The 20,793-nt window shown below is 39.1% G+C and overlaps 1 protein-coding gene across 2 annotated transcripts in view; it reads left to right on the forward strand.

Moving 5' to 3' along the window:
- Positions 1–20,793, forward strand: part of LOC124367983 (serine/threonine-protein kinase NLK) — a 247,457-nt gene that overhangs the window by 160,877 nt on the left and 65,787 nt on the right. For both annotated transcript variants that reach the window (XM_046825243.1, XM_046825242.1), the window contains exons 2-3: positions 3,913–4,042; positions 16,041–16,096. In XM_046825243.1, the coding sequence (XP_046681199.1) occupies positions 3,913–4,042; positions 16,041–16,096 (186 nt within the window). The remainder of the gene's footprint in view (positions 1–3,912; positions 4,043–16,040; positions 16,097–20,793) is intronic.

Here is a 20,793-nt window from a genome sequence, read left to right on the forward strand (position 1 = left end):
CATAGTATTTAAGTATGAAAAGAAATTTTATTTAATCGGCGAATAAATAATGTTTATGTTTAAAATACAAATCACCTTCGTTTGTACGACCCTTTTCACGGATTTCCAATTTAAATGTCTGTTTTCTTGCGATTTACAACATTACAATGATATTCAAATGTGGTTTTACAACGCGGTTGATGCGTTGCCAAACGTGCTACGGTTAACGAGTCCCGAGCGAATTGTGGCACCGGACAACAGGTGTCGTTGGTGTCGCGGTGGGCGTGGCAACTCGTGTAAAACTCTACGTATCTCGCATTGCTGCCGCCGCAGTTTTTTAATGTTTTTATTGCCCAGACAGACAAAGCTGGTGATGACAGAAGATTCCTACGGACATTCCCTGGTCGCACTAATTGGTGAGCTGTTATTGTTGACGTTGTCGGCCGACCACGGTCGTCTGGAGTCTGACAATCAGACTAATCGTTTGGTCGCCGATTAATAGTGCCTATAGCCTACTAGGGTTTGTTGCATTTTTTACCGTAATATCTGAGCGCGATATACAGACTGTTGTATTTTCTGTGACAATCAGCCACATTATTCAAGATAAGCGTCAATTTTTATCACCTCAGGTAGAGAGAGACATTGCCGTGTCGGAGGAGTGGGGGGCAAATTTATCAACATATAAGGGGAGGATATAAAATCGATTTTTTTTTGATTCAACGCATTAAAGATACAGAATGTTTCATAGATCTCGATGAATTCTTAAAAGGATTTAACTTCCCACAACCTGTAGTATACTCCAAAATAATTTCTGTCATTATACAAATTGTCAAAATGGAAAGTGGACCACCCCCAAAATCCAATTTTCCAAAATGTCAAGGATAAAATAAATAAGTAATTGATTTGTTAGAGACCGTGCACATGAATCATATTTGCACCGTCATAATTTTGTCTTTTAATAATGTACTTTATAATAATTGTATGTGATGGAATTTGGTATTGCCGTTTTTCACGGTAAAAATTAGGTTCAGTTTTAGAAAATACGAGTTAGTCCGGTTTAATAATAAAGTTGGTCGGTCCACTTTGCTTTTTCTGTTTTAGGATGTTTAGCAACACCCTCTGAACAGAAAGCAAATCACAAACAAATTTTACAGGTTTATCCATTTTGCAATTTATAATATTCCTTTGTGTTATGTAAGAATTATCATGGGTTGGTCCAATTTGACATTTTAGTTGATAGGCTTGTTCCTGTCTGTTTTAGAAAAAAAAACGCATAAATCTGTTGTAGATCAACAGTTTTTCTTCAATAAAATAGTAAATCTGGTAGAAGTTGGTTCATTTTACTATTACATTGATAATTTGTCTTCAAAAGGCAGTGGATAATTACAAAACTGATACGTTTTATTGGTCCACTTTGCATTTCGACCATTTATAAGCCCTCGTAACCTACTTTATGGCCCCCTGTAAGTCCCTATGTAGCGATGAACAATGTGAACTAAAGAACATAAACTATTTATAATTTTTTAGGTCTGCTAGAGGATGGTTTGTTTTATCAATATTGTCGAAATTACTTTTCCCATTTTGAAATTACTTTTTTCTATTGTGATGTTTTTCACACCATAAAATAACCATTATGATTTGATTTGTGTGTTCAATTATTATATGTTTAATTACAATGATAAATTGGCTCTATTTATTGTGTACATCGATTACAGTAATTATTACGACAACGTTAGAACGAAAACTGGAGTGTTAATTTCCTCTGGCCGTATATGTAACAGAAACGGCGCGGCGCGGCGGCTGGTGACAAAATGGCGCCGGCCGTGAGTAAAGATTACGTCACAGTAAGTCACTTACTGTACTAAGTGCCCCGGTAATGAGATGAGTAGAAGGCACCGCTCGGCGCGGGGCTAACAGCTGATCGAAGTGTGACGTCATAATTATTGTGACGTCACCCAAAACAATGTTGTTTGTGGAAGACTCTTGATGATTCCTAGTCAGTCACTGGTTAATTTCCACAATATGGTATTTTATAGTTTTTATAATGAATAAATGATTTATTTCCTAAAAACCACAAATATTAGTACCAATACAAGATCGTATGAGTATTACAAATCTATACTAACATAAAGTAAAATTCTGTTATGACAAATCAAATATAGTTTTAATAGGAAAATATGTCCTAAAGGCAAAGCCTGATTCCGGATTCCATCAGGTAAGTTCATCATTTAGATAAACAGTTCGTTTGCGGTTGCAGACAATATAACTATTTATAACTACTAGCCTACTCCCGTAAATTCATTTATTGTTACACTCTTTATGGCTTAACAAACAGAACTAATGAAACTTAAACTTGCCCTTCGTGAATTTAAAAATAAACAGAATACTCTTACTTTAAAGACAATATATGTTTTAAATATTGCCACTGACCGCCAAACCAAAACGACAAATATTAAAGCTTTTCTTTTATACACTGAAGCACGCTTATTTTAAAGAAACTTAATACACTGTCCATATTTACATATCACATTATAAGATAAAACAAATTACTTATTGAATAATAATTAAAAATTCTGTCCGTACTCAAAAGCTAGGTTTTAACACTTCTAAGGAATTTATTTAATTTTTAAAATTATTTATATTTTGCGGCAACCTATTAAAAAAAGTCTTGGCCCTGTGTAGTTAAATGTTTTTGTATGAAAAAATACATTAGGTTTAGGCACTCTAAAATTACAAGCGTTTCTAAGATCTTGTCTTAACACAACCTTGTACCAGTATAATGTGTTTTAATGCGTATTATTTGGAGATTGGACAGTTGTGGGTTATGGTACTTAATAAACGGGTCTGCTGCAAAAATATAGTTCATTTAAGGTTTGTTTTAAATTACACATTTGTTAACTGCTACACAACCAATGGAGTATTTCTGGATGTGGCAACATAAGGGACCTTAGTATCCATCTTACTTCTACTTTGTCTTGTCAACTACTCGTGGATGATATCTGTGGTAGAGCTTGTAGAGTTGTTGGTCTCATCGCCAGAGCAGGTAGTGAGTTATCTGCACGATCTCTCATCCTGCTCTATAAATCCTTCGTACTCCAAGTCTTGCAATGTGGCAGTGATGTTGGAGACCTTACCAAGATAACCATATGATTAGACTTCAGGGAATCCAACGTCGAACTATTGGGACTTGGCTACGAATTCCGGAAGTGCCTGTTGATTAAGTGGAACTGGACTTCAATCTTCAACCACTAGAACAATGGAGAGCTGCTAGTAGCAGATACTCTATTTCTCTCAGATCGTTTCTTGGAATTCTTAACTGTCCAGAACTTTTCGATTGCTCATCGATTTTCGTACACCTAGGATCAACAAGATCTACTGAAATATTTATAAGAACAACTTAACCCACTAATCATATTTAAAAAACAAAAACAACCCACTTCCTCATATAATGAGTCTTGGGAATGTCATTTCAGGATTGGATGACTTTCATTACGACAGCTTAGATAAATTTAGGAAGATGATCAAACTAATCAACTTACCATCTCTGGGTTGAGGAATTCCTTTTCGTCCAGTCCTGACTTCCCCTTTGTACCCATCATTCTTTATTATAATATTCATTTGCTATTATTATTTTGTCTACTTGTTTACTTACTGTAATTGTTGTTATACTGCTATCGTATCTATTTATGTCATAGCTTTATTTAAATATTTATTATTGTTGTATTAATATTTAAATTTAACTCAAGTCCTCCTTCTGATTACTATTTTGCCGTCTGATAAATTAATAAAACTTGACAGACTTTAGATCTTGATTCTGGTGACCAGGGGCAGCCTGATACTACTTCCGCAAAGGAATGTTCTGCAAGCATATTGGAACATCTATAGTGCATTTTCTGCAACAAAACTTTACTGATCCTCTGTTCCTTGTTCCAGGGCGGTGACAGACCCCCGTGACGGGCGGAGGGTGGCGCTTAAGAAACTGCCCAACGTCTTCCAGAGCCTCGTGTCTTCAAAGCGGGTCTTTCGGGAATTGAAGATGCTGTGCTTCTTCAAACACGAGAACGTGAGTGCAATCAGAACATAACCTCACTTTTACAATTTCTCGAAGTGCAGAATTGACATTTTAATTACTCGAGTTGGGTTGTATTCCAATTCTTAGATATACTGGTAACACAGTCTATGCGCCGGGGTGATCCAACGGGGAATTTTCTTTATAGAGAACCTGTCAAATAGACACAGCTGTGACAAAGGACGTAGCCAGCGAGGGGGTCCAAGGGGTTCGGACCCCCCCCCCAAACTTTCAATTTTTATCAATTACGTTTTTAGTAAACTATTATTATTATTATTTTAATAACTCAGTATTACTGACATGTAGCCTGCTGCTGAAAGATCGTTCTCAATAAAGAAACGTGTCAAGAACTTTTTAAGGAACAAAATGCCTTACTCTCTGTCCACTACGGGAAAATATCAGTTATCTGGACCCTCACCAATATTGTTTCCTGGCTACGTTCATGGCTGTGACTGTAAACTATGCAATGTTTTTGTTGGCTAATACATTTCACAGTGAGTCTTAAGTTGAAGTTGTTTCTCAAAGGTTTCAACGAAGAATACAGTTGTCAGATTATTAAAATGCAGTGATAGCTAGACCAAATTAATCTCTTGATAATACATCTGTTATCGGTTTGTTAACCTTCAACCAATCACGATGAAGCTCCCCCTCTTCCAACCTGTACAGACGGATGCGTATTATTGGCAGTTTCAGTTTAACATTTTCTGTTGAGTGAAGATGGATTTCGACAGCAAGGGTAAATATTTCAAGAAACAAGGTAGACTATTAAAGCAGTGTTTCGATCTGGTATGAAACGGAAAACTTACATCGTGACAAGAAATAAAATGATATCGATTTTTTTTGCTAAGAGCCGAGAGGGTCGCCTTTTATCGACATACTTGTTCCTTTTCTGTTACCTATCAACTTCACTTGTTTTATAATCGGACACAAAAAGAAGGAACTCTCAACTGCTTAATCGGCCGCTGGAGAGTTATTCTGGAGAACCGACCGAGTGGTGTGTGTAATCTGGGTAATCACAGAGGCAGAGACGGACATGTCTAGGGCAGCCCAGACCGGCGCGGCGGAGATGAGGGGTTAGAGAGGCTGGGAGCGGCAGAGTCAAGGCCTCTGGGTCGCGCGTGGCCTCTACTTAGGCCCCCCATCCACTTACAGTTCTAACTGCAGTCCTGGACTGAGACAGTCCGGGACTGCAGTTAGAACTGTAAGTGGATGGGGAATCCGGCAGGCGAATCGTTGGACTGTCAACTGTCGCACGGTGCGACAGTTCAACGATCGGACTGCAGGCGGAACTGCTAGTTAGTGGAGGCTCCCGTGACAGGCCACAGTCGACAGTCCAAGCTGCGAGATATGCGCATGCGCTAGCTCAGCTGCTCCGTGTCGGCCTCATGCGTCATTGAGTGGTGAGCGTTTGGTGGTTGCGCATTGTTTTGTTTGTGACGCGGCAATCATGGCCAGTTGGTCGAAGGATAATCTTTTACAGTTTATAGAGGAGTTTAGGAAACATGAATGTGTATGGAAGGTTAAGTCAAAAGACTATCACAATAGGGAAAAGAAGGAAGCAGCCCACCGTAGTTTACTATTGATGCCTTCGTTTCTTGCGTTTTTTAATAGCTACCGCTATTACAGCGTATGCTGCCAAATCTTCAAACGTAGACATTGCACTTTAACTTCACATACGATAAGAACTTAGAATGCACTTTTCCTACAGCCACAAAACGAATAATATAACTAAAAAATATAATAAATAATATAACGAATAATAACTACAAAGTACACACCTACGGCAAAACACCGGAAAGACTGACCACGACAACCACGCCACCGAACGGACTGCGGTCCGCGACTGCAGTCCGTACTGACGTGAACATTTTTCAACAGTCCACAGTCCACCGTTCACAGTTCTGACTGCAGTCAAGAACTGCAGTTCGAACTGTAAGTGGATGGGGGGCCTTACTCTCCAGGGCTACAGTGTCGCTCCAGTAAAGTTACTGTATCATCAGTTCTTTGTCGGCTAGAGATTCTGGAGGTCTGGAACGAATGTCAGGTGCTCTGGGAGAACTGGACACTGTAAAGTAAATTCGACCCAGAGTGACGACTCTATCGTGCCTTGTTGCATCATTTAGTGCTGTGGTGGCTTACCAGTTTTTAACATTGTGCAATCGATGTTAGGTGGACTTAATTGTTTATTAAAGCGTTTGAGTTTGATTTAATTATATACCATTCCGTTTTATTTTCACTTAATTTTTTATTGACACGTTTTATTTTGACGTACTTTTTTAGTTTTTAGCTTTTTAGTTTGATTTAATTTTTATTACACGTTTTAGTTTGAATTATTTGTTATTAAAGCGTTTTAGTTTGACTTACTTTTTTTACTGAATCGTTTTAGTTTAACTTAATATTAAAGCGTTTTAGTTTGACTTCATATTAAAGCATTTTAGTTTCACTTAATTTTTTATTAAAGCGTTTTAGTTTGAATACATTTTTTATTAAAGCGGTTTCGTTTGACTTAACTTCTTATTAAAGCCTTTTATGTAGACTCAACTTTTTACTAGCCCGTTTTAGTTTAACTTAATATTTTATTAAAGCGTTTTAGTTTCACTTAATTTTTTATTAAAGCGTTTTAGTTTGACTTATTTTTTTATAAAAGTTACAGTTTTTTATATCTTTAGTTACAGCCCCACTTTCTCTAAAGACAGAAACATTTGTAGTAGAGGTATTTTGAAATTAATCTGACAGAAAACCGAATTTAAAAAGCCGGAAACAGAATTCTTACATATGTACCCGTTACACATTGTCTGTTACATTTTTGTAATTACTGTGCGTGTATGTCGGGATACCACGTGATACTGTTATAACAGGATATGTTGCTATCGTCAGCGTCGAAGTGTCATCCGCGTCTCGTTTGTGTTGGCAACGTCTGTGGCAGTGATATCCCTGTCAGGACTTTCTATCCTATCCCCTGGCCTATCTCATCTATCTACGGCTAGAGGAAGGAAGATCACAGAGCTCTCTGGAGTACCATCGGTAAAACAAGCATGCGTGTATTTAATAGAAGCTCTAAAATAAATACGTGATAAATTAAATTCTTTAAATTTTTTTAGGTCGTAAAGTTTTAAAGTGACCTTCGAATTTATTCGCAAGGTTTTTAAAAGTTGGCCTACAGGCTAAAAAAACACATATGGATTAGCCTTGAACCAGCATAAGAACGTTTCTTGTATACAAATCAAAAATAAAAGTCCTTTAGTTAATTAAGATAACATATTATAGCGGACAAAAAAAAATTGTTCGATGTTCCCGTGAAAAAAAAAAAAAATACTTTTCTATTTCATTAATTAAGTGTTTAAATATTAATTAAGATTCAAAAAAGTTGAAAATCTGTAACGGAATACGAACAGTGAACGATAATTGACTTTTTTTATATAGGATACCCCTAGGAATTTGGACTCTTCTTTCCTTGGAATAAGTCTATAACGGTTTATAATGAGCCACCCAGCGAAGAAATCCTTGAGTATGATCGACGTAATTTCCGTGCAACGCAAACAAAATTAAGGCCACCAGGAATGTTAAGGACATTAGTCATTGTCAAAGCTGACAAATATATCAAAGAATATCTTCTCATCTTCAAATCTTCAATTGTTAACCCATAAAACAAAACGTGTCCGGTATATAAATCAAGATGTAACGTCTTGAACGTTCAAATGGTCACAGCAGAAACGATTGCATGCCGACCCTGCCAAATTAGATCAAAGGAATACTACAAATACAATCAAACTACCCAACATGTAAAGACTGTCTGGATGAAAGGGCAACGCCGATCAACCGCTGATGCCAATTCATGTTGTTGCTAGCCGAGATCAGATAGTGTTGTTACACTGAACAATGCTAAACGCCTTTTGATTAATTTTTCAAACCACCAACAATAATGCAAATCCCTATTCAAACTCAGATGTACACCATGAACCATCGGAATAGTAATGAATATTTACATAGTAACGTCTTGTAGAAAACGGTGGGAGTGCGGGGGGCGGGGTTTAAACAATAAGGAAACAACGTTCGCGGTGAAGGCGGCGGCAGCAAAGCCAGTCAAGGCACGCGGTAGTCATGAACCTCCAGAAGCCTCCGGAAAAGGTGGTGCAACTAGTCTGCAAGGCTGTGGCTGTATACAGGGTCGTACTATCTGATCGTGGCTCAGATCCAATGTTATTTGTGTACAGCCTGCGGTGATAACTGTGCATCTGGAGAGGATTCTGAAGGACTTCTGAAATACCCAGCATAAATATTATTGGTCGATAATTGTAAGTGATACTCTGCCCCACTACTGAAGACGAAAACTGAGTTGTGAGCGATAGAGAGGCTTTTCGAGGACTTCTGAAAAATCCAGCATTAATATTATTGGTCGGTAATTGTAAGTGATGCTCTGTCCCACTACTGAAGACGAAAAGTGACTTGTGAGTGATAGAGAGGCTTTTGGAGGACTTCTGAAAAATCCAGCATAAATATTATTGGTCGATAAAATTGTAGGTGATGCTCTGCCCACCACTGAAGACGAAAATTTACTTGTGAGTAATGAATGATTATAGATCTACATATTAGCTTGTATTCACGTTCCAAATGTTGGCGTATTTTTCATTTTCATTACTATGATTGATGGTGTTTGGAATTTCAAAACCTTGAAAAATATATCATAGAGAACTGTGGAAAATTGCTGTAAAGCTTTAATTTTTTAAATTGATTTCTACGAGGAAAAACATGTTACGAATACAGTACAGGTTTATAAGTTACCTAACTAACCGTACCTTTTGAAGTCTTCTAGATAAATGGTGGAATTCCGTTTTTAAAAAACACGGATGCATGGTTTTTGGAAAGAAAGAGAGAATGACCAGTGACGGAGATGGATAACAGAATCACGTTTGGCCGACGATACACCAGCCCAATGAATTTTAAGGCAAATACAATAAACGATAAGTGCTATGAGTGATTGCGATTTAACTAAGATAGATTAATCAGGTAAGGAATCTCAATTTTGTTTGAGACCTTGTACATTTATTAATCATTAATATCCCAACAAACAAACACTGTTATAGTTTTTAAGAGTTCGTGCCACTGTGGTGCCAGCATTGTACGTATTTGTTAGGCTTCTAAAGTCCCGTTTCCATTACCAAATTTATCCCTTTCCTTTGAGATCACTGGACATCTTTTCCAAGGCTTCCTGTCATCAAAGGGAAATAAGACACTGAAGACTGTATTTCAAAATGCATCTTATCCTCAAAGTTTATTCAAATTTCTAATTTCCATGTCACTAGGCCTATAAACTTCAAAGGGCATTCATTGTTCCTGACGACCTTCACTTCAGGTTATTCAATGACGCAATGATCATGAAAAATAATACTGTACCAGTAGCGCCTGTTGATAATATCCGGAAACTATGAAGTAGGAGAACATATTGATACTTAATGCCCAAGAGATGATGAAAGATATTATTAATTGATGTTAAAAGTAAATGTTCAATTTTACGGGTCACATAAAATACTCGAAGGCCATTTTAGCCTTATAATGACGAGGCTCTATAGAAGAAATAACTGTAACCTTTGCTCTGTGTGCGGTTAGATTTACTGGCGTGCAACAGCTGATAAAACGGTCCGAGCCAGAGCACAGAACATTCATCTCGTCGAGTGATCGCTTCCACACTGGCGTTTCCAGCTCTCAACTGCTTATCATGTTGTTATCGACCGTACTCGCGAGATTGATTGGTCTGCAGCTGGAACAATCTCATCATTGTATGCAAGGTCTACTACCTCCTCTACGCTGGACTAGGCGTTCCCGTGTATTCCAGTTACTGGAGGATAGAGTGTGTTTGATTTGGTCTTACTACGGTAAAGACTGGAGTAGTAGTACCCACGTATCATTAGTGTCACTAGATCCAAGTTGTGGTTCTATTTCAACGACGTTCCATTCTGGACGAAGAAACACCGGTTGAGACTCCTAGTATTTATTGCCAATCAATCTACAACCTCTCATTAATATACGAGAAGAAAAAGGAACCAAACTGGTGCCTTGAGGAACTCCGGAACTGTCAAATACTTTGAAATTCATTATAAAAGTACAGCAGATTTTACGAAACAATGCATGGCTTCGCTGTCTTGGATTTGGTATTGTGGAGTGATATATTTTGTTTTCCTTTTAGACGAAGGCTAATAACTTTGAATGCTAACAGGATTAATTCTAGGAACAAGCTCAAATGTCATCAACTATGTTCTTAGTGTATTCGGCTTGTAGTGAACATGATTTTAGACCTGCAAAATTGGAAAGTAAAATAAGATTAATATTTAGTACTTTTTGGTTATCTTCTTTAATGGTTCTCCCCCCCCCCTAGAAGAACAAGCGGGCTTGAGGACAGAATTTTTTTAAACCTTTCCCGGCCCAAATTTTATAAATCTCCTACATACAGTTCAAGATATATACCTCAAACATTTTCGTACTTGAGAACAAATGCTCGTTTTTGAAAGAGTCTTTCCTTTAGACAGTTTTCCCTTACGCACCTGCGGTCGTCCAAATAATGCACATTGTAAATTAATTTAACAAGTGTTCCATTCCCGAGAATCGTATAATTATGTAAATGTCAGGCAAACTTTCAAGACAAACTCTGAGAAAGATATGTTTGCCTTACTATGTTTTACTTTCAGTTTTGTACATAAAATATCCAACTTTTAGTGTAACTGACGTTTAATTCACCTGGAAATAGGTCAATGGTCAAATTTATGATCATATACTAAGAGAGCGGTTTATTGTTCAGTTTGCCGAAATGTTAGTTCAATCTTCTTTGTAATCATCAGATGTTTCATTCACTAAAGCATTGTGGCCGTTGGAAAAATTCATAACTGACTGTAACAGTAAAACAACGGTAATCTGTCCGAACGACAGACAATGAGTGTCGGACGAAGCGATGCAGCAACAGTGTCGGCATGTCGAAGCTATCAGGGTGATGTGCGGTGGTCGGTCCCTGAATAGCGATGGCCTAACAATGGGGAGTAATTGGGTAAATGAACGATTGTCGGCGAGTGGGGAGGGTAATTATAGGACACTATGCCTTTCACTGCTGACCGGTCTGGGCATAGGAGCGGGCATTGTACCATGTTCTGTCTGGTAGATCTTATTTTGAAGAATTAGTTGGATTTGTATTTAATAAAAATACGTTTTTAAAAAAGGAACAGAAGAGGGGTTTGAGGGAACGTTTTAAGTTCCTTATAAACAACGGATGAAACCATTTGTGATTGTAATGCGTATCAAGAAACTCTTGTATACTCTTTTGGCAGTATAAAGAGCATAATACAAAATGGTACAATAATAATCGCTTTTGGTAACGTTGAAGTGTAGAGCCACAGTCGACCTAAAGTATGAGTTGGATTTGTATTTGTTACAAATATGCATGTAAAAGAGAAATAGAAGAGGAGTTTCAAAGAGCATTTTATTTTCCTAATAAACAACGGAAGAATCGATTTCTGAACCAAGAAACTATTGTATACTCTATTCCTTTGGGATTATGAAGACCATATCACAAAATAGTACAGTCACAATCGCTTTTGATTGTGTTTGTAAATTAAAAAATACCGATAACATTGAAGTGTAGAGCCACATTCAACCACTAATAGGAAGCAAAACAAGTCGCATTAGTTAAAAAAAAACTACGAAAAAGAAAAATCAATTTTTAAAATAACAAAAATATGCATTGTAATTTGGCTTAATCTTAAAAAAATGCATGGGTGTGAAAGATACGTTCATTATTTTCATTACTTAACAACAAATACTTTTGCGGAAAATTACACTTGAAGTTTGACATGTAAATATAATTAAACTTGGCTTTCCCTACAAAATATATCCCTATTTATGCTATACTAGGTGTCTGATTTCGTATTACTTCATTCTCAAGTTTACTTTTAAACTGGATTTAGAAATTTATTTATCAGAATGAACAACTCACCACATTAAATTGTACGAGTACTACAAGACACCAACACTGAACCTAACCTCAAAATTGATGAGCTCTAGGTTATGTCAGCTGATTGATGACTCAGTAGCGGGCACTATCAGCTGATTTATTGGTTGGGTTCCACGTGACGCCGCCGCGCCGCCGGCCGGATCGTGCGGTGTTGCCAGTTGTACACAGCTGTTCTGTACGCGCCACGCCACGCCGATGCCCTCTCATTGTCATGCCCTATTAAACCAACTTTATGGCAGCGGCGAGCGCAACGCGTGCGGTGGCATTGAACCTTGGGATGAGACGTGGCGCACAAAACATGCTTAACGTTTACTGATTTATCAATAATTTATCACGAGAACTACTAAAATAATGTGAATGTTGTGTTCAACTCCAGTTCACGCACCTTTCGCATAGTGTAGCGTCTGTCACAGACTTAACTCCTAGGATCTGGAGTCATGTATTGTCACCGAATACTCGATGTTGTTCTCTTATTCATTTCCACAGTCTCGCTCGTCAGCTGTTTGAGAACCAAATCAGCTGTTTACGACTTGTGACCACAGCCACCTTGGTTACGTCTTTATTGTCGCGCCGTGTCCACTGCCTACCAACGACTGGCACAGGCACACAATTTCTTTTGTAACCTTCGTCAGGACCTGAGTATATGACATCTATGTATTCAATATAAGAAATCAACCCTATTAGTTGCACAATACGACTGTTTTTCAGCATCTTACTTACTCCTTGAATGTCCTGATATCCTCTGAAACTTGATGAAATGGATCCTTGTCGAAACTTTTCTGAAGAGGACATAGAGGTCTAATCCTATTATTTCACCTTTCACGGTTATTTGGAGCAATCCTATAATTTAACTTATCACGTTTATTTTGAGCGATACCTTCATTTCACCTCTCGCGGTTATTGTGAGCAATCCCATAATTTCACCTCTCGTGGTTGTTGGGATAATCCTCTTTTTCACCTCTCACGGTTATTGGGAGCAATCCCATAATTTCACCTCTCGTGGTTGTTGGGATAATCCTCTTTTTCACCTCTCACGGTTATTGGGAGCAATCCCATAATTTCACCTCTCGTGGTTGTTGGGATAATCCTCTTTTTCACCTCTCACGGTTATTGGGAGCAATCCCATCATTTCACCTCTTGCGGTTATTGGGAGCAATCCCATAATTTCACCTCTCGTGGTTATTGGGAGCAATCCCATAATTTCACCTCTCACGGTTATTGGGAGCAATCCCATAATTTCACCTCTAGCGGTTATTGGAAACAATCCTCTTTTTCACCTTTCACTGTTATTGGGAGCAATCCCATCATTTCACCTCTCGTGGTTGTTGGGATCAATCCTCTTTTTCACCTCTCACGGTTATTGGGAGCAATCCCATAATTTCACCTCTAGCGGTTATTAGAAACAATCCTCTTTTTCACCTCTTGCGGTTATTGAGAGGAATCCCATCATTTCACCTCTTGCGGTTATTAGGAGCAATCCCATAATTTCACCTCTCGCCGTTATTGGGAGCAATCATATCATTTAATCTCTCGCAGTTATTGGAAGCAATCCTACCATTTCACCTTTCACGGTTATTGTGAGCAATCTTATCATTTCACCTCTCGCGTTTATTGGGAGCAATCCTACCATTTCACTTCTCGCGGTTATTGGGCGCAATCCCGTCATTTCACCTCTCGCGTTTATTGGGAGCAATCCTACCATTTCACCTTTCACGGTTATTGTGATCAATCTTATCATTTCACCTCTCGCGTTTATTGGGAGCAATCCTACCATTTCACCTCTCACGGTTATTGGGAGCAATCCCATAATTTCACCTCTCGTGGTTATTGGGAGCAATCCCATAATTTCACCTCTCACGGTTATTGGGAGCAATCCCATAATTTCACCCTAGCGGTTATTGGAAACAATCCTCTTTTTCACCTTTCACTGTTATTGGGAGCAATCCCATCATTTCACCTCTCGTGGTTGTTGGGATCAATCCTCTTTTTCACCTCTCACGGTTATTGGGAGCAACCCCATAATTTCACCTCTAGCGGTTATTAGAAACAATCCTCTTTTTCACCTCTTGCGGTTATTGAGAGGAATCCCATCATTTCACCTCTTGCGGTTATTAGGAGCAATCCCATAATTTCACCTCTCGCCGTTATTGGGAGCAATCATATCATTTCATCTCTCGCAGTTATTGGAAGCAATCCTACCATTTCACCTTTCACGGTTATTGTGAGCAATCTTATCATTTCACCTCTCGCGTTTATTGGGAGCAATCCTACCATTTCACTTCTCGCGGTTATTGGGCGCAATCCCGTCATTTCACCTCTCGCGTTTATTGGGAGCAATCCTACATTTCACCTTTCACGGTTATTGTGATCAATCTTATCATTTCACCTCTCGCGTTTATTGGGAGCAATCCTACCATTTCACTTCTCGCGGTTATTGGGAGCAATCCCATCATTTCACTTCTCGCGGTTATTGCGATCAATCACATCATTTCACCTTTCACTGTTATTGGGAGCAATCCTATCATTTCACATTTCACTGTAATTTGGAGAGCGTCTGTCATAGCAGATAACAAAAAACTGTCATAACAAAAAGAAACTGTAGTTACTTAAAAAGTAGATTTATAGGTACAGTAATGATGTACCAAGTTTTATTGCTTTACCTGTAATTTTTCGGGAATTATCAAGCCCGTGCGTGGGACTATTTGTACACCCTGCATAAAGGAAACCTGACGAAGCGCGATTTGGAATGGCAAACGTGATCTAGTCAAAACAAATTATTAGAGGAAAACTGGAGAATGTGAAATAGACGTGATCCTCCTCCTCCGCTCCGTTACTAATTAATTAATTAATTGTGTTAGCTCCCACTCATTGGATGTTTTCTTTGGAATTAACAAAGCGTTTAATCAGAGACTGCAAGATGTTTCATAAGGAATGTTAATTAAAATTAATTGGCCCGATGAAATTCGCTCCTGTTTCTCGTTATAAGATTCAATCGCACAAAAAGGATCGGAGCCGCGTCATTGGTTGATTTCGTCCTGAATCGCCAATTAATTGGCAGCCCTTGGCGACTGGCAAAAGCAAAAGCCCTTCTTGTGTGTTTTAATTTATTCTGGGCCAATTGTGCGATATGTCTGGCAGCATCGACCTATGGTTATTGGCATAAAATGGTCGTCAAGTCAGTTGATTTTTAATATATATCTGAAAATGTTAGGTAAAAGATAAATTAACATTTCTGGAATAAATGTTTGATACAAATTATCATATACATTTAACTTCGCATTATTCTTTGAGACTCCTTAGTAAAATAGCTATTTGGAACTATACAACCCACATCAAACAGGCCGTACGGTTTCGGCTTAAACTATGTACATACAGGGTTATTTAACAGACAGTGACCACCCCTGTTATTTCTAGACGTTTTGAACCATTGAAATAAATGTGACATCGTTTAAAGGAAATAAAAAAGAAACATTTTGGTGCAAACCGGAAGTAAATCTAACTCTTTACAGTCTATCAGCACTGAGACACTAAATCGATCTTTTTAAAGTCCATCTGCATTGAGACACTAAATCGATCTTTTTACAGTCTATCAGCACTGAGACACTAAATCGATCTTTTTACAGTCTATCAGCACTGAGACACTAAATCGATCCTTTTTACAGTCAATCAGCACTGAGACACTAAATCGAACTTTTTACAGTCCACCAGCACTGAGACACCAAATCAATATTTTTACAGTTCATCAGCATTGAGACACTGAAATTTGAGTTTCTTTACAACTCTCAAGCCCATATTACTCCAGCGCGCGCTCTTAAGTGAAATATTCAGGAAAAGTCCATAAACATATTTTGTCTTACGAAGCATACTTTGTTAACATTTAATTTTAAAAATAGTTCTAATTTCACCATTATTATGTATACAAAATATGTAGCGTATATGTAAAAGTGATGCAATGTTGCTATGAAAATTGCTAATCCTTACTGTTTTATGTTCCAGGTCCTGTCCGCTCTTGACATCCTGCAGCCACCCCACATCGATTTCTTCCAGGAAATGTATCCTTTACTCTTTGTTTGTGTGATGGGTGATTGTTCTAACTGCATCGAGTTCAAGTCAACATAACCAAGTGTCTACATTATTTAAGCAATTTTGCTTAGGTCATTTTCGCATTTAAATAAAATTGTACTTGGTGCAATCGTGGTAGAAAGGAGTGGTTATACTTAGGTCATCCTTGTTGTAAGAACATGACTTGACTATCGCAATTTAATGAGTGCAAAGCGTCTCTTTTTCTACAGAAAAATAACTACGGATAAAATAAAGGCGTATGCATTCTTTAAAGTAGCTTAAGAAGCAAGCAAATTAACTTCTATACTCGAGCCATTCAGAGTTTCCCGCGGAGGCAGCACAATTTGACAACGCTGCAGTGATAACAGTCAGGCATTCTCCCTCACCACCTACGTTTACTTGTCCACGCTGTTCAGCCAAATCTCGGACATTTGCGGCATTTTATTTCTGAGTTAAATTAATTAGTTGTTGCTGGAAATAACTGTTAATAATTAATTAACCTTCAGCATAATGTATTGAAAACTGAGCACTTTGCTTTTGCTTTAATCTAGGTTGTAGTCATGCATTCGTTTAGTCATTTACCTGAAGAAGATTGCAGATCTCGAAAATTGTTTTATGGATTGTATTGTATCATTAAACGATGGCAAATGTCCGAAAAGTACAAATATGGTATATTTCCCCGTTCCTTGGGGGAATTGGTGGAATGTTTTTGTACATTTAATAAACTATAGTTTTATCCATAACACTGTAGGAATAGAGCACTGCAATTGGCTAATGCCGCGCGCCGCGTCTATCACAGTAGCTACCGTGCTGGGCAGCGATAGAGCACCGCAATTGGCTAATGCCACGCGCCGCGTCTATCACAGTAGCTACCGTGCTGGACAGCGATAGAGCACCGCAATTGGCTAATGCCGCGCGCCGCGTCTATCACAGTAGCTACCGTGCTGGACAGCGATAGAGCACCGCAATTGGCTAATGCCGCGCGCCGCGTCTATCACAGTAGCTACCGTGCTGGACAGCGATAGAGCACTGCAATATTCTTTATTGCATCAACAATCAACAATTTCACAATTGCATTGCATGCGTCAACATTTGAGGTATTAAACACACAATACTTAAATGTGAGAGTCAATAAATGCCGCGCGCCGCGTTAACAAGTATTTGGAATTTCATGGTAACTGGACATCAGGACTGGGAAATTGTTTGTTGATAATTTCAAGGATTTTCATCCCAGCGCGCCGCATGAACTCTTACAGTAGCTAAAATGCCTTTAACACCAAGAGGCGTTTTACTGCAATTTGAATGTTTTGGGATCTTCGCGATGTTTAATTTCCTCAGGGAGCCTGTTGATGATTGGACAGCGATAGAGCACTGCAATTGGCTAATGCCGCGCACCGCGTCTCTTACAGTAGTTGTCGTGCTGGGCAGCGATAGAGCACTGCAATTGCTAATGCTGCGCGCCGCGTCTATCACAGTGAGCTACCGTGCTGGGCAGCGATAGAGCACGCAATTGGCTAATGCCATTTTAGTCGCCGCGTCTATCACAGGGCGACCTCGAGAATATAGAGACAGGGTAAAGTCAGCAATCCAAGCTCCTGAAGGATCCTTTACACGACTCTCTAGGATTCAGTTTTGAAAGAATTCTGATGGCTTTCTTTTGTGTTCTAAATACTCTTTCGAATTTGTATTTAGAACAACTTTCCCCACAGCCTAAGGCCGTAAGATAAATGTGGATGTATGAGACCAAAATAAGCCCGTTTTCAATACATCCATGGAACAAAATTTTTGAAAGGTTGCGTAAAACATAAATGCCTGAAGCAACCTTTGAGCAGACTCTATCAATGTGATCATCCCATGTCAGTCCTCGATCAAGGTACATTCCAAGGAATTTGATGGATTCTGCTTCTTCCAAGAGTACGTCATCCACCATCACTGCGGGTCGTTGCCAATGCTCTTGTTGCCGAAGGCAAAAATTCATCACATTTGATTTCGAACTGTTTGTTTTTCAAATTGAGAGATAGAGTTCAATGCATGAATTCACCTCAATGAATGATTTCACCTCGAGATCTTGTTTTGATTTTGATCTGATGCAGAGTCGTCTCGTCAGCATACTGAACCACTTTTCCATTCTGGATTGAAGAATTCAGTCTGTTGACGTATAATATGAAAAGGACTGGCCCTATCACAGTAGCTATCGTGCTGGACAGCGATAGAGCACTGCAATTGGCTAATGCCGCGCGCCGCGTCTATCACAGTAGCTACCGTGCTGGACAGCGATAGAGCACCGCAATTGGCTAATGCCGCGCGCGCCGCGTCTCTTACAGTAGCTACCGTGCTGGACAGCGATAGAGCACCGCAATTGGCTAATGCCGCGCACCGCGTCTATCACAGTAGCTTACCGTGCTGGACAGCGATAGAGCACCGCAATTGGCTAATGCCGCGCGCCGCGTCTATCACAGTAGCTACCGTGCTGGACAGCGATAGAGCACCGCAATTGGCTAATGCCGCGCGCCGCGTCTATCACAGTAGCTACCGTGCTGGACAGCGATAGAGCACCGCAATTGGCTAATGCCGCGCGCCGCGTCTATCACAGTAGCTACCGTGCTGGACAGCGATAGAGCACCGCAATTGGCTAATGCCGCGCGCCGCGTCTATCACAGTAGCTACCGTGCTGGACAGCGATAGAGCACTGCAATTGGCTAATGCCGCGCACCGCGTCTCTTACAGTAGCTATCGTGCTGGGCAGCGATAGAGCACTGCAATTGGCTAATGCCTCGCGCCGCGCCTGGCACAGCGCTGCTCACTCATTACGGTTTTAATTAAATAATTCCCCCGGCTATTATCTCTGCATTCAATACGAGCTCTGTTTGTCGCATTTATTTATTACGTTAATTACGTTGTAGCCTCGACACCCGCGTACAGTAGCAGTACGGTCTACCTCCGTCAACAACAGTCAGTGCTTCGTAGGGGCATCAGTAGACAATCCAGTTTGTTAATATGGTCAAAAGATTGATCGCGCAATCACCAGTGCGTTGAAAGTTAGGAGAAATAGCGCGATCTTATGGCCAGACCTAGGAACTACCAATTGCTTGATTAGTGTCTGAATTGTCACTGTCAAAGTTGTATTGTAGCATCTTTTATTTCGAAATTTTATTCTGCTTTTACATTTCCCGGTTATCGTACTGTTTTAAGTAATAATATATGTAAAAAATATAAAAAAGCGCTCAGTATAATCTACAAACTTAGTCTAGGTACACTGTATACGCACATAACCTGATTTCTCGAATACAATAGAGCCATTTTTTCCCAAAAATCGATCATCTAAAATACTAATTTTGGTTTTGGTAGAGGTCGAAACGTGAGGGCACCAAAAGGGGGAAAATACGAAACTATATTTTGTTCCTCGGATTATATTTTTCTCGCTTGATACAGTTAAAGCTGACTTCCAGTCGCATAAATAACAGTGATATCATCGTCAGATACCTCTTTAAGGGTCTCTGTTTATGGTTAGTTGACGCGGATGTAACATTCTTGTTCATGTCCTACGATTGATTCTATTATGGGAAGCTAAGAAAAATGTAACCTTAGAAATATAAGTTTTACCACTTCGCATGTCAACTCTTTTGGTAACACTACCAAAACTGCGCCGCTGACAATCGACTTATTTCTGGCGGGAAATTCCTTTATCGATTTCAAGAGAAATCGATTTGGGTCCTTGTAATACACACTCTGGCTCCTGAACTAATAAGCTATTTACAAATTTGTGTCTAACGAATATCAACTCTACAGAAGTAGTTTGTATTTCAAACAGTTTGGCGGTTTGTGGATGATTTTGTTAACGGCAATGTTTTCAGTGAGTACAACGATGTACGTATGCATCCTATGTGGAATTCAGAATAGCATTGCACCATCTTAAAATATTGTCTGTAAATAAATGTAGCGCTCACGCAGCTGCAGTGTTTAATTAAGTCATGACCACGTTTAACTCAACAAAAACTTTCACTCGATTATAAAAGCGTTAAACTTGAGCTATTAAGCATGTTTATGTGGCTGTGAACCGATCGGTCGATGAGCAATTCGTTGCAGTAATTCTAGTAAATTGTACGTTGTAGCGCATTAAAACCGTGTAATTTACAATTACATGAGTAATGATCTTGTGTATATGAAACGGTATAACTTGATGGCAAATCACGTCTTGTTTGAAAAACAGAACGACGGACGATCTCATCTCGTTTGAACGGGAACATCCTTAACCACATCATACCATTATATGGCGGTCAGTCCGGTATCAACGATAATTCTACAGATGCGGGTGACTTCCGGTTCCGGTATTCGGTCGACGTCCCCGCACCGGCAACGTGTGAAAAGTCACATCTCAGTAATGTATATAACAATGAAATAACGTTTGTTAATCTCAGTACAACCCGAGAACGGCTGGACCGATTTGGCTAATTTTGATCTTGAATTATTGGTGGAAGCCCAGGGAAGGTTTAAAAGGTGAGAAACATCGGAAAAGTTTTTCAGAATATTTAATAATTCTGGAAAATAATTATGATGTAATTGGATTTGTTAATTTCTGGCATGCCATCTGTTACTTGATATGTACGAAATGGTTTACCGTTGACTCAATAAATGAAATGAAATGAAATGAAATGAAAATGATGTTTACGACACGTAATCCAAAGTT

Source organism: Homalodisca vitripennis, chromosome 8, assembly GCF_021130785.1.
Source record: "Homalodisca vitripennis isolate AUS2020 chromosome 8, UT_GWSS_2.1, whole genome shotgun sequence".
NCBI lineage: Eukaryota > Metazoa > Arthropoda > Insecta > Hemiptera > Cicadellidae > Homalodisca > Homalodisca vitripennis.